The 12,771-nt window shown below is 37.6% G+C and overlaps 1 protein-coding gene across 1 annotated transcript; it reads left to right on the top strand.

Moving 5' to 3' along the window:
• Positions 1-2,695: 2,695 nt before the first annotated feature.
• LOC105446314 (ribonuclease Oy-like) lies at positions 2,696-10,953 on the top strand. The gene is made up of 7 exons (XM_011682931.2): positions 2,696-2,851; positions 3,902-3,957; positions 5,261-5,333; positions 6,144-6,211; positions 6,979-7,092; positions 8,542-8,659; positions 9,982-10,953. The coding sequence occupies exons 4-7, from the start codon at positions 6,159-6,161 to the stop codon at positions 10,135-10,137; spliced, it is 441 nt and encodes a 146-aa protein (XP_011681233.2). The 5' UTR covers positions 2,696-2,851; positions 3,902-3,957; positions 5,261-5,333; positions 6,144-6,158; the 3' UTR covers positions 10,138-10,953.
• Positions 10,954-12,771: the final 1,818 nt, after the last annotated feature.

Below are 12,771 nucleotides of genomic sequence, written 5' to 3'. Positions count from 1 at the left end.
TACTAATTCAAAAAATACCCCCCCCCAAAAAAAAAAAACAACACGGTGACCGTTAATTAATTATTTAATTAAAAATAACAATACAAGAGCCGGCTAATTGTGGGTAATGTAAGCAACACGAAAATGCTAACAAAAAGCCAACATCGGCATTGGCTGAAATACAACGTAAAAGGCGTAATTTCGTTTTTTTCAACGGTTTTTGCAATTTTTTAAAAATATCTATTATTTGTGGTGTTACTCATGTATTAGAAATCGTTATATTTCAGCCGTCTATGAACCGATTTTGATGAAACAAAGATGATTTTGTCATTTAAATATTATGTTCTTTTAAATTTGACACTCAGTTTTTCATTATCTCACAACAAAATTATTTTGTGTAGCGCCCTCTGCAACAGAACTTAACTATCCCTTTAATCTGTAAGTATTCATAATGCGCTGGAACCATAACCAAATTCCATAACATCAGTAAATTCCATAACATATAAATTGTTAAACATACTGCAATATTAGACTGAGTAAAGTTACACAAAGTCTGTCACAAACTTTACCAGAATATCATCAAAACGTACCCGAGGTCTTCAGCAATAAACCACTGAAGCTCCAGTGAAGAAGGAAGTGAAGGGGAAAAGGGAGACACCAAGAAGCTACCGTCAACCAACTCAGCTAGCTCAGCTCAGCAACAGAAGCTGCAACATGCAAGTCCTCTGATCTTGCCCTTAAAATAATGTAACAACAATAACAGTTACACGTATTTGCTCTCTAAATCACACCAATGTAAATTGTCATATCATCTACAGCTAATGGTAAATAGCTAGCCATAAACACAACGGGAAAATATCAACAATATTCTTTATATCAAAACTATCTTCAACTCACATCTAGGAACAACCTATGGGCGCCGCCATCTTTCTAGCTTATTTACATCTTGCTGCCCTCAACGTCAAGATACATTTTTTACTTCACATGGGTGCAAAATACAAAATGGGATAATTAATTTTTCAATTATCTTTACAATCCCTCAAAATATCTTTTCCAATATATGACGAAAGAAAATTACTCTGACATTTTTATCTATAAACAGCGTAATATGACCAAATTAATGCCCTAACCAAAACTTCTTTTCAACGTCATAAACAGGCATTCTTATCTTAATTACTTCAAACAGACATTAATATCCACCTCATACTATGCATTATTACTCACTGTGATACAAGATTAAAAACCAAATATCTATATCTATAAGCATTATCAAGTCATTATATCGAAAAATATCGGCTCGTACTTTGCGCTCGCATGGTATAACTGCATATGAAAAAAAAATACTGTGTTTCCAGGTAAATACCCTACCCCCCCCCCCCCTTCCTAGTGGTGGTCTAAAAATAAGGGTAGAGCAAAGAGAGAATAAAAAGGAAGGCTTAACAATTTTGGACTGTATAAAAATGGGGGGGGGGGCAGTCGGGGGAATCTTAAAATTAACGGCGGGTCAAAACAAATGATGGAGCCCCCCCCCCCCCCCATCCTGAAAATCTTCCTAAGCCTATGCTGTTGTACCACAAGGTAAGTTTCGTTTGATTCTGTGAGACTTCATTTTCTTTTTTTTGTGGCAGAACTCACCTTTTTCTTTAAGATAAAAAATGAGAAGTGCATGTAAATAATATTTTCCATATATTATACATAAGATTGTATCGACAAATACTGGGAAGATTTGAATACAATACTCACTCCTCCCTTCCCTCTCTAATTATCTCTCTATCTCTCCTCTCTCTCTCTCTCTCTCTCTCTCTCTCTCTCTCTCTCGACGTATACAGGGAAGAGTCACCTTATGACAAGTTTCCTCCGAATTCCTCTCACCTGAGGGACCATTGCTCCCCCCTCCGCCCCTCCTCTCTCTCTCTCTCTCCCTCTACTTCCCTCCCCCTCTCTTTACTATCTCTCTCTCTCTCCCTCTCTTCTTTATTTTCCAGCTTTTTTTTTTTACTATTGCTATGTATTTATCTTCCCTACACATATTATTAAGGTGATACATCACTTGGAAATATAGGTCTAGTGGTCCTATCGACGTCTAAATTGTCAATATAATGGTCATTTCAGAGATTGATTGATACCCTCATATTTCACACATAATACTTACTAGTCTGATATATGGCAGTAGTGAATAACGTCGGCACCATTCAGCTCCTAAGCCAGCCCTGATCGACACCTCCAGAAGCAGACGACAAGGAGGCAGGTATCGAGGAATTATCGGCAGCAAAACTCGATTTCTATCCCGGGAAATGGCGCGCATTTCTACTTTGCTTCTTCTTGCTGCGCTGTCCTTCATGCACGCTAGCGAAGGCACGTCCTTTCGAGAGCTCTTCCATCAAGTTTGGTATAATATTAACATTTTGTTTGTTTCTATTAACGAGGATTTGAAATTCCGTTTCGAACTTGTTTTTGTTCTTCTTAATGCTGTACAATTCGTGTATGATAATCCATAAGTGCGGATTCTATTTCAATTTGAATTGATTTGATTCGTGACCTACATGAGTAATTTTTTTCCTTTTTTTGCATTAAGTGGGCGAGATTTTTTTGTACAAATATTTAAAATATTTCTTTTTAAAAGAATGAAAATTCACCTTTTAAGATAAAAAAAAAATGAGAAGTGCATGTAAATAATATTTCCCATATATTATACATAAGATTGTACCGACGAATACTGGGAAGATTTGAATACAATACTCACTCCTTCCCTCGAGTCCCTCTCTAATTGTTTTTTTTTTCTCTCTCTCTCTCTCTCGACATTTCCAGGGAAGAGTCACCTTATGACAAGTTGATTCTAGCATACAGATGGGCGCCATCGTATTGCAAGAAGGTATTTCTTTATTTTACTCGTATATTAATACATTCCCCATCTACCGTGCATTTTATATAGTACTTGCAAAGTAAATTAATTTCTCTCTCTCTCTCTTAAAACAATATATATATTATATAATCATATTCGCAATGTTTGATTCAAGATTTACTTGCAATACTCCCGAGATTATTCTCCATAGCTCCTTCACTCACTGATAATATCATGGACCACTGAAGGGATCTTAAGCTATTTAAACATTACAGATTTAAAACATTATCATAGCATTCTTTTGAAATTTTGGTTTAGTTTCCTTTTATTTTCAGTATAAAATACATATATCGAAATATATACATAATTACTTTTTTTAAATATTATGGCTGGGCTGCTCTATTCAGATCCACAAAATGACTCCGTTCATCCTAGAGGTCCAGAAAATACGTATCCAAATTTACCACTTGGTCAATGTGACGACAAAAATTGTTTGCAAAAATTTCGGATGGAATAAAGAGACCAGAACAAGACGGTCGAGATTGAAGGAAATTCTTTATCCTTGTGTAGTTCAACCCACCCCGGGGTAGGGGTGTACTCAAAATGGTTTGGACGGGAGTGTGCCGCTGAAGCCTCGAAACCCTACTCCTTTTTAAGGGTCATTTGGGGGGACTTTTCTCGAAATAAGGCCCATTTTCCCCAATTCTCGGGTGTTTTTTCGGATGTATGCTATAAAAACACCCAACAATTTTGGAAATTTTAGAAATTATAAAAAAAGTGGATCCATTTTTAACGGTATTTTTGTTAAAAGTGGGACCCATGTTTAGGGATTTGTGTGTGTGTAAAAGTGACTCATTAGAGCGGCACACCCGTATGTCTTAAAATGTGAGTACCCCCCCCCCCCCCCCACCCCCCGCCCCCCGGGCAACCCACGCCTATAAAAACAAAAACAGAATCCCAAACTGGAGGGCGTATTGTATTGCGTGAAATTACAACGTTTGATTAACTGGAAAATTCGGGGGATTACCCTCCGTGCATTATTCATGAACTTCCTTTTAATACGGATGTTCACTTTTTCAGGAGGACTGTGTAATCCATTTAACAGCCAAGAAAGAGTGGACCATACGCGGGCTGTGGTAAGTCGAATCTTCTAGAAAATGATAATATTCATTACGTTCTTTCCGTTAGTTCAACAATGTGCTTGCTTTCGCTCATTTGCCATACAAGCATTTTTGCACAAACAATATACACCAATTGACACGATCGAGAGAACGATTGCTTTGGGCAATACAATAAAATATTAATTATTAGCAAAGCTACAATCATTTTTCTGTTCAAAATTCGATTTTGCAACAGGCAGTATTTTATTCACCCCAATTGTTGTGTATAAAATGAGGGCTTCTATTTTCACTAATAGAAAACCCCAAAGTCTTTTGATTTGAAATTTTAGACATACTTTAATAAACTCATCTTGCTGCTATAGATCAATTTTGAGAAAAGATTATGAGGGCTTACCAATCCCTGATAAGGTCTTTAAGAATAGATTTAGGGTTAGAGTTCGGTTCAAGTTTAGTGAGAGTTGAGGTAAGCATGAAGGCTAGTTCAGATATGACGCGGAGAAAACCGCGTCGATGATTTTGTTTTGATGACGTACAGGGTAAAACGCTTCACATTCCTGTATCTGATAGTTGCGCGCAGTTGTCATTCATTTCACATGTGAAAAAAAAAACCGTGACGGTTTTCATTTTAATATTATAGGCCCATTTACACATCCAAACGACCCTTTTGAAAAATCGTCGATTTTGGGGAATATCATTAACACTACTGGAAAAATCTACAACAACAAAAAAAACAAATAAAAAAAACCCGTCGAAGTTTGTAGTTGTGCGCATGCGCGAATCGTCGGTGCGCTGCATGCGTTAGCGCGGAAGCAAGGAGAGTCACGTGACGAAAAACCGGTATCTCATCGAAGTTTGCTTTTAGTTTTTACACTGCAAAAAAATCGGTGAAACTTCGGCGGAAGTTTAAAGAAAACCACACTCCAGAGGTAGATGTTTTGATTTAGATTTTTTTTTTTGTCGCGTTTTCCGGTAGTATGCAACTACCAGCGGCATACAGGAGTGTGAGGAGGGGGGGGGGGGGGGGGGAGACGATTTCTGGTGCAGTTTAAATGCAGCTATTATTATTTATTTATTACATTTATTTATGTACAACAAAAGACCAACATTGCAACGTATGTGGTATAAATATTGAAAAAAACGGTGGGGATCTTCACTTGCCATCCTACGAAGAAAAATTGCCCGCCACAGTACCACCGAGGTTGAGTGGCGTGCGCCCCTGACGAAATAGTGCCCATACGCATATGCCAGCAGTGTCTCGACGGCTCTTGTTTATGATACTCTCTCTCTCTCTCTCTCGCTTTCTTTCTCTCTATTTCAGGCCTTACAAGAACGGTGAGGAAACTAACCCCGAAAATTGTCCAGGGCCTAGCTACGACAGAAATGTCATCAGTGTAAGTTCTGTCTGTACTTCTTTGACATTTTAAGAAAGGGGACCCAACATTAGCCTTGTATGAAAGCATATCCTCTAATTTGACACTTTACCATAATTCCTAAAGCCTTTAATAGGGCCTAGAATTGAGTAGGGACTAGATATTTTATTTTTTAATCAATACAAAAAAACAAAAAAACAAGGGGAGGGGGTTTCCTCCGAAACACAAACACACACAAAATTGAGGGGGGGGGGGTTCGACCCCCCACCACCCTGCGTACTTGCCTGAGTAGCAGTAGTAGTAGTATTATCATCATCACCATCATCATCATTATCGTGGTTATTAAAGACGTTTTGATAAACTATGATTTTTTTATCTGATGTTTTGAGGAAAGTTTCAAGTCAAATATCGAACCAGTATGTGATAAAGAGAAATAGAGAGAGAGAGTGGGGGGGGGGGGGGGGGGAAGCGTTATTTTTTTCGGCGGCACAGATTGGGGTTAGGTGCGTGTTGAGCCTATGGAAAAGTTTAGAGTTAGGGTTAAACCAAGACGTCTTTTTAAAAAAGCCCCAATTTGTGCCGCAGAAAAAAATGACGCGACCGGGGAGGGGGACGTGTAAGATGAGCTAGTCCTGCTTGCTCAGTTGGAATTTACTGCGCCGTAAATGGCGTATGGCTAAATAAGAAGCGGTGTGTATTTTAAGGGGATGGGTGTAGTTTTTTCTTTTTTCCAATGACTTGCTTTTGAAGCAATTTAGATGTGTAAATAGTTTATCATGTCATTTAATGTTTCAAAGTTTTGCTTATGTTTCATCCATTTATCTGACGTAGAACTTGCGTCAAAAGATGATCAAGAAATGGCCTACGTTCAAGAGGGGAGGAACTAATGACAAGTTCTGGTGCGTATCTTTGCAGAAGTGTGCCTTAAATGACATTCTCTTACACATTATGATACAAATTAATTGAAATTTTGCCGTCAATTTTTGGGGGGTGGAATTTGGGGCTCCCAGCACTTTAGAGGGGCTTTGATATGAATTTAGTTCTCACGTCAGTTTTGACTAAATAAGTAGAATATGGGCCAAAGAGGACAGGGGGGTAACATAATAAATAGCTTTCGGGACTACGTAAGCGATCGACGGGAAAAGCATTTTCAAATAATCAAAATGAGGAATGGGTTGGGAAAAAGAGAGGAGAAGGGAAGATAAGAAAAACAACAAAGGAGGATGAGATTAAGGAGACGAAGAGAGAGGAGAAGGAGGGGAAGGAGGCGAAGAAGAAAACAAATATAACCTTTTGCGGGACTAGGAAAGAGAGGGAAAGAGGACCTCAGGGATACCAAGATGAGGAGAGGAGGATGGAAAGAAGGGTGATAGGGGTGGAGGAGCTACGTATAATAAAATGAAGGAGGAGATGAAGAAGAAGAAGAAGAAAATGAGGAAGAGGAAGAAGAGGAAAATGAAGAGAAAGAAATAGCAGATGAAAGAGGGTGGCGGAATCAACAAAAAAATGCTACACAAAAGATATTCATTAAAAAAGCACTGTCTGTTTCTTTGTTTATATATGTATAACGTAGGTTTTCCTGGTTCTCCTTGCATATTGTGTTTACATATCATTTTCATAAGTAAATGTTGAAGTATCTATTAAAAACTCTTTTTTGATTATTCAGGAAAGAAACATACGAGAAATACGGAACATGCATCAAAGATTTGACAAAGTTCAACACCATCAACAAGTACTACAAAAACACAATGGACCTCTACGACAAGTACAAAATGAAAGAGTGAGTTATTATAAACCTCATCTCAACGTACATTTTTGAGGAATTCAATTATCATTACTTAAGGGGGCTTAATGCAGCTGTTGCGAAATTCGTTATCTAAGTTTTTTGACGATGTTTTGAAGAAAAAAGTTAAAAATTAAAAAATATGACCCACAGCAAGTTACATTCCATAGTTTATTCACGATCAGATTTATTTTACATTATAATCATTCACTCTTTAATTACTGTGCCCTTGAGTATTGGTCGAGCGAGTGCAAGAACTAATTGGGAAAAGTCGATATTGTAGTACTTCAGAAAAATAATAATATTGTACAGTCATTGATTAGCACAATTTAAGTTAGATTAACTTGATTTATTCATTTATTTGTAACAAACTGTAATTTTGATTTTGTAACGTAACATAGCGTAACATACTGTAATTTTGTACTGAATAATATTGTGTATTCGTGGTGCTGTCGTCCCTGCTTTATTTCGTGTAAGGACATTGCTTCACTTAATGGCTGCTGGGACAACAGCACCACTGCCCCTAGAAACAATGTATTAGGCGCGTTATAAATGTGATCTATTAGTTTTATTATTATTATAGAATTTTTAATGAAAATTGCTTGATCTTGCTAAAAATTCACATATACACTCAGCAAATAAAGTAAGGGGCATTCTTAATTGCTTAAAATTTGCACGTAAACCATCAATAAAATATATATATCAAATTAAATAAAAATTAATATTCTACCAATATCAGTTACCATTAAGCTTTTCACGCTTGGATGGGGGCATTCCTTTAACCGTTAGAAGGTCTCATTAATAGAGCAAGTGGCCGAACAAGTGGCCATTCAATTAATAATATTTAATTTTTATGAACATGTGTAACTGTGAGCAACGCCTTGGCCTGTATTCAATTCAATACTAAAGTACAAAATTTAAGCTTTTTACTTAGTTTTTGGCTTAGAAAAAATACTTAGCCAATTTTGGTATTCAATTCAAACTTTGTGCTAAGTATTTTACCCTAAATTTAAGACAGCTCCCTACCAGACTTAAGCCAATTAATTGGAGGCCTTGACAATGACAAATGAAAGTTTTTGTTATAAGCTAGTGAAATCTTTACTTATGATTGGTTATCAGCAGATTTTTCATTGATTTTTGTCATTTGTCATTGAAAAAAGGCTTTGTGAAACGGGTCTCTGTTTAACAGTTACAAAAAAAAATAATGAGAAAAATGAGGAGGGTTGAGCTCTGGATGACAACTGTAGTCTCAGGACTGCATGGTTTTGACAAGCACGGTGAAGATGCTACTCGTTTCCACCCAGGATCGTGGAGAAGGAATTGCATACCTTCAAACAAAACATAACGTAAACATTTGAGCCTTTGAAATTATCATTAAAAAGTAATGAATAATTGACGATTCTCTACGTTATTACGAGCACATTCCGGATTCTCTTCATGCTACAGAATCCTCGCAAATGGCGACTCGCCTGTAACGCCCTCTATCACGAAGAAATATATCTTGTCTGACGTCACTTCAGCTCTGAATAAAGGACTTGGTGTGAACCCAGCCGTATACTGTGTGGTATGTATATATTTCCAATTGTTCGTCCTCTGCAAAGACCAAATAAAAAATAAAAAAACATGTTTTTACTGTCCTGCGAAATGGCCGCCATTATTAATACGTTTTTTAAAATCAGAAATAGATCACTTTAGCAGTATGTTTTTCATGTTTTAATTCATTGAAGGAAACAAAATTATTTATTTAAAAAAAATAGGAGGCGGCCCCCAAAAAGGAAGCGGGCGGGGACGCTAAACATGTATATATTTTGTAGTGCCCTTACATAGGCCCAACAGATAATCAAATACGAAAAATGCCCCTTTAATGATTGGAAATATGTAATAATTATTGCCCAACTCTAACTTAAACCCTTAGCCCATGTCCAATTTTAAAGCGTTGCTGAAGTGATGTATTTTATGCCCTAGATAACTGTTTATTGCACAGCGCCATCTCATGGTCAACTTGCCAAAAGTGTGTGACTGAATATAAATTCCCACTTGGCAGAGGTTTGTTTTCTGAAATGAGAATATAACATTGCTTTTGTTGTTATTCTTGGTGTTGTTGTTGCTTGTGGTGGTGGTGGTGGTGATTTGTTTTTTTAGTAGTTCTACTGTTATACTTAACTCTAGGTACAAGATTCAAGCTAAACCGATACAATCAGGATAGGTCTATAATTGTAAACATGATCACAAAAGACTCTCTAGAAATAAACCTCGGGCAATTTTAACCTCGTCCATTCCCTCTTGAAATATGTAACCTCCTTTACAATTATATATTACATAATCCGAACATAATCAGGCAATACAATAAAGTATTCAAATTGTCCTTGAATTGAAATTGATTTCTTGAAAGCTTTAGCGATCGTGTTTGAAAGGAATGTGATTGTGATGGTAACGTGGTAACAGGAGGAGAATAATGTACATTAACTATGGGAGATACGGATGTGCTCCAGCAAGAAATCAAGAGCAATCAGTGATCTCTGGTAGGAGAGGATAGGTGAGAGGTACGTGATGGAGATGGTGGTGATAGTGGAAGCGATGATGCTTTCACCGGGCATGGTGGCTCAGTGGTTAGAGCGCCCGCCTCATGAACGGGAGGTCGTGGGTTCGAACCCCGGCCGAGTCATACCAAAGACTTATAACAATGGGACCTTCTGCCTTCTAGCTAGACGCTCAGCATATAAGATTGGAGAAGGGTGGTAATGACAATTTATGTTATGCAGGGCCCGCTGGAAGAGCAGTTTTATAAACTGAAGTGGCTACCCTGGGTATAAAAACGTTATTATTATATTATTATTTCTTGAAAGTCTTAGTGATCATGTTTGCTATTTATTACTTTGGTAACAGGAGAAGGATAATGAGCAGTACCTATGGGAGATCCGGATGTGCTTCAACAAGAAATTGAAAGCAATCAATTGTGGAACATCTCACGAAAACGGGGATAAGTGTGACTCCGAGAAGAAGATATCTTACCCTAAATTTCCCCCTTTAGTGATCGGTTAATCCTCGGAAACATTCGACGATCTCGCCTCCCAGTCCCTGATCGATGTCGCTTAGATGGGTGCGAGAGAGATGGATGATGAGTGATGATGACGTCGTCGAGGAGGAGGAGGAGGCAGAGGGGTGGGAAAGTCTTGTAACAGGAGACGCATAGAATTAGAGTACGATGGTAGGCGCAAGAAAATTGGAAAAAGAAGCATGTTATGTACAATGGAACATTTGAGGCCATCTTTTATTATGACTAAAAATCATCTTTTATTAATTGGGAAACTTGTTGTTGGCGTCCTGCGAGTTATATTATTTTTCATGTCATTTCTTTTTACGAACAATTTAAAACAATTATGTGAATACGTAGCATAATTATAGTATAATATATTAAACAAGTACAGCATATCCATTAATTTAATAAATATGTATGAAATCATAAACTCATAACTAAAATATTTTGTATGAGAATTAGAGAACTCGGGAAATAATAACATTAAATAAAATATTACATGATTTATGAAAGTAGAATTTGTTTCAAAGCTGTTTCTTTGCTTTAATACGGGTGTAAAAGAACGTCAAGAACAAATAAGGTGAGCAGAATAAATTAACTAATTGTTATTCAAACATTATTGATTCATTAACCTTGAACAAGTCATCCAACGAAATTCAACAAAATTAATCAATTTATCTGAAGGAAGATCATTATTTTAAAAAGAATTGGTCATGTTGTTAATTTAATGCTTTCGATTTGGAGTTATGATAGTAATGTTTACACATCTCAATAATTAAAACAAAGTCGTTGCAATAAAAGCGTGATTATTTGGCAAGGAAGATAAGTTGTAAACGCATAGCATTAAATTATTCTTCATAAATTGGTTTTAAATTGTTTTGAATGAAGGGTAATATGGACAGACAGACAAGAATTGAGAGAGAGAGAGAGAGAGAGAGAGAGAGAGAGAGAGAGAGAGAGAGAGAGAGAGAGAGAGACACAGAGAGAAAGAGAGAGAGAGAGAGAGAGAGAGAGAGAGAGAGAGAGAGAGAGAGAGAGAGAGCACTACGGTGATAATGATGATGAACCACACACACCCCGGAAGAATAGATGCCGATTCTGATGATGATGATTCTGATGATGATAATGATGTTAATGATGACGATTGAAACAAAGATAAAGGTAATGATGATAATAATGATAAAGTAGAATTCATGATGATGGTGGTGGTGGTGTTGATATAGATGATGATAAAGAAGAAGAAGAAGAAACTTCCAACTACCCACTTATTCCCGGACAACCACCCCGGAAACGCACCCGGACCATCACTCCCTCCCCCAAAGGAAGGGTGTAAGGAAGACTATAACGAGGACCGGACATTTTGCTCCTGTGGCAATTGCACCGGGCTTTATTTAGTTAAATATCTATGGTAAAGTGTGCAAATTGGACGTTACGTCCATGTTGTTAGGGTAAGAGTTAGGGTCCATGGTTATAATGTAGAGTCCAGGGTTGAACTTAAAGGTAATACAAAGTTTTGGTATGGGGTCATGAATTTGGTTCAAATGAACATAATTGGAAGCATATGCGATTTTAGAATATTCAGTGATCATTGTCGCGGTTGAATTCGAGTCTAAAGTTATGAAATTGTAAATAATAAACTCTTTATGTTGAATAGCTCCATCTCAAGGTCAAGATATTAATTAAGCCATTAAACAATGTTTCTTGACTAAAATCGACCGATTAGCTATCCCCATTTGGAAATTATATATATCACAAGTACATATTCTGAGATTCTCATGGTCGCAGTTTGCATTGTGTGGCCATAGGCGCTATTTGAATTTATCAAAATTTACCGGGAGCACCGGTAAATTTTTATTGTCAATTTTTCTCGAAAGCAGAAGGGTTTTAGGGGCTAAATTTACTGGTGATTATAAAACATCCACAGGGGCATCCAAATATATACAAATTGTAAAGAATCACTATTCACCCAATTTTCAACATATCCCTAAACTTTGTATATTACCTTTAAGAAATCGGTTAGTGTAGCAATTGAGTCGGAGCAATTGAGTCGGAGCAATTGAGTCGTAGCAATTGAGTCGGAGCAATTGAGTCGGAGCAATTGAGTCGGAGCAATTGAGTCGAAGCAATTGTTGCATGAGCAAGTGTAGTACAAGTCAAAGTCTTGTGGAGATTCCGCTTTTTTAATGCGCAGACGAGTAAATCTGCCCTAGCTTCCCGGACAAATTATCACCAAAAAAAAAAATCCCTGTATTTGGAACAACCAACGATCTCGCCTCCAAGTTCCCGTTTGATGTCATTTAGATGGGTGAGCAAGAGGAGGTGGAGGAGAAGGAGAAAGAGGAGGGATGGATGCAAGCGCATAGCTAGGATTTTTTTAGGGGGGCGGTAGTGATGGATGGATGAAAGATGGGGAACTGGAAGATGGGGAGGATGACCAGGAGAGAAGGGTGAGGAGGGGAAGGAGGAGGAGGAAGAAGAAAAAACGAGGAGGAGAGGGGATGGCGAGGAGGAGGAGAAGGAAGGGAGAAAGAGGAGGATAACGAGGAGGAGAGGAATAAGGAGGGGGAAATTAGGAGGAGGTGTAAAATAACGAGGAGGAAAATGGCGAGGAGGGGGGGGGGGAGTTGGGTAGTGAGGAG

The sequence above is a fragment of the Strongylocentrotus purpuratus genome, unplaced genomic scaffold, assembly GCF_000002235.5.
Source record: "Strongylocentrotus purpuratus isolate Spur 01 unplaced genomic scaffold, Spur_5.0 spur5_scaffold_21, whole genome shotgun sequence".
Taxonomy (NCBI): domain Eukaryota; kingdom Metazoa; phylum Echinodermata; class Echinoidea; order Camarodonta; family Strongylocentrotidae; genus Strongylocentrotus; species Strongylocentrotus purpuratus.
Note: the sequence above shows the minus strand (reverse complement) of the source record. Positions and strands in the feature narration are given on the sequence as shown.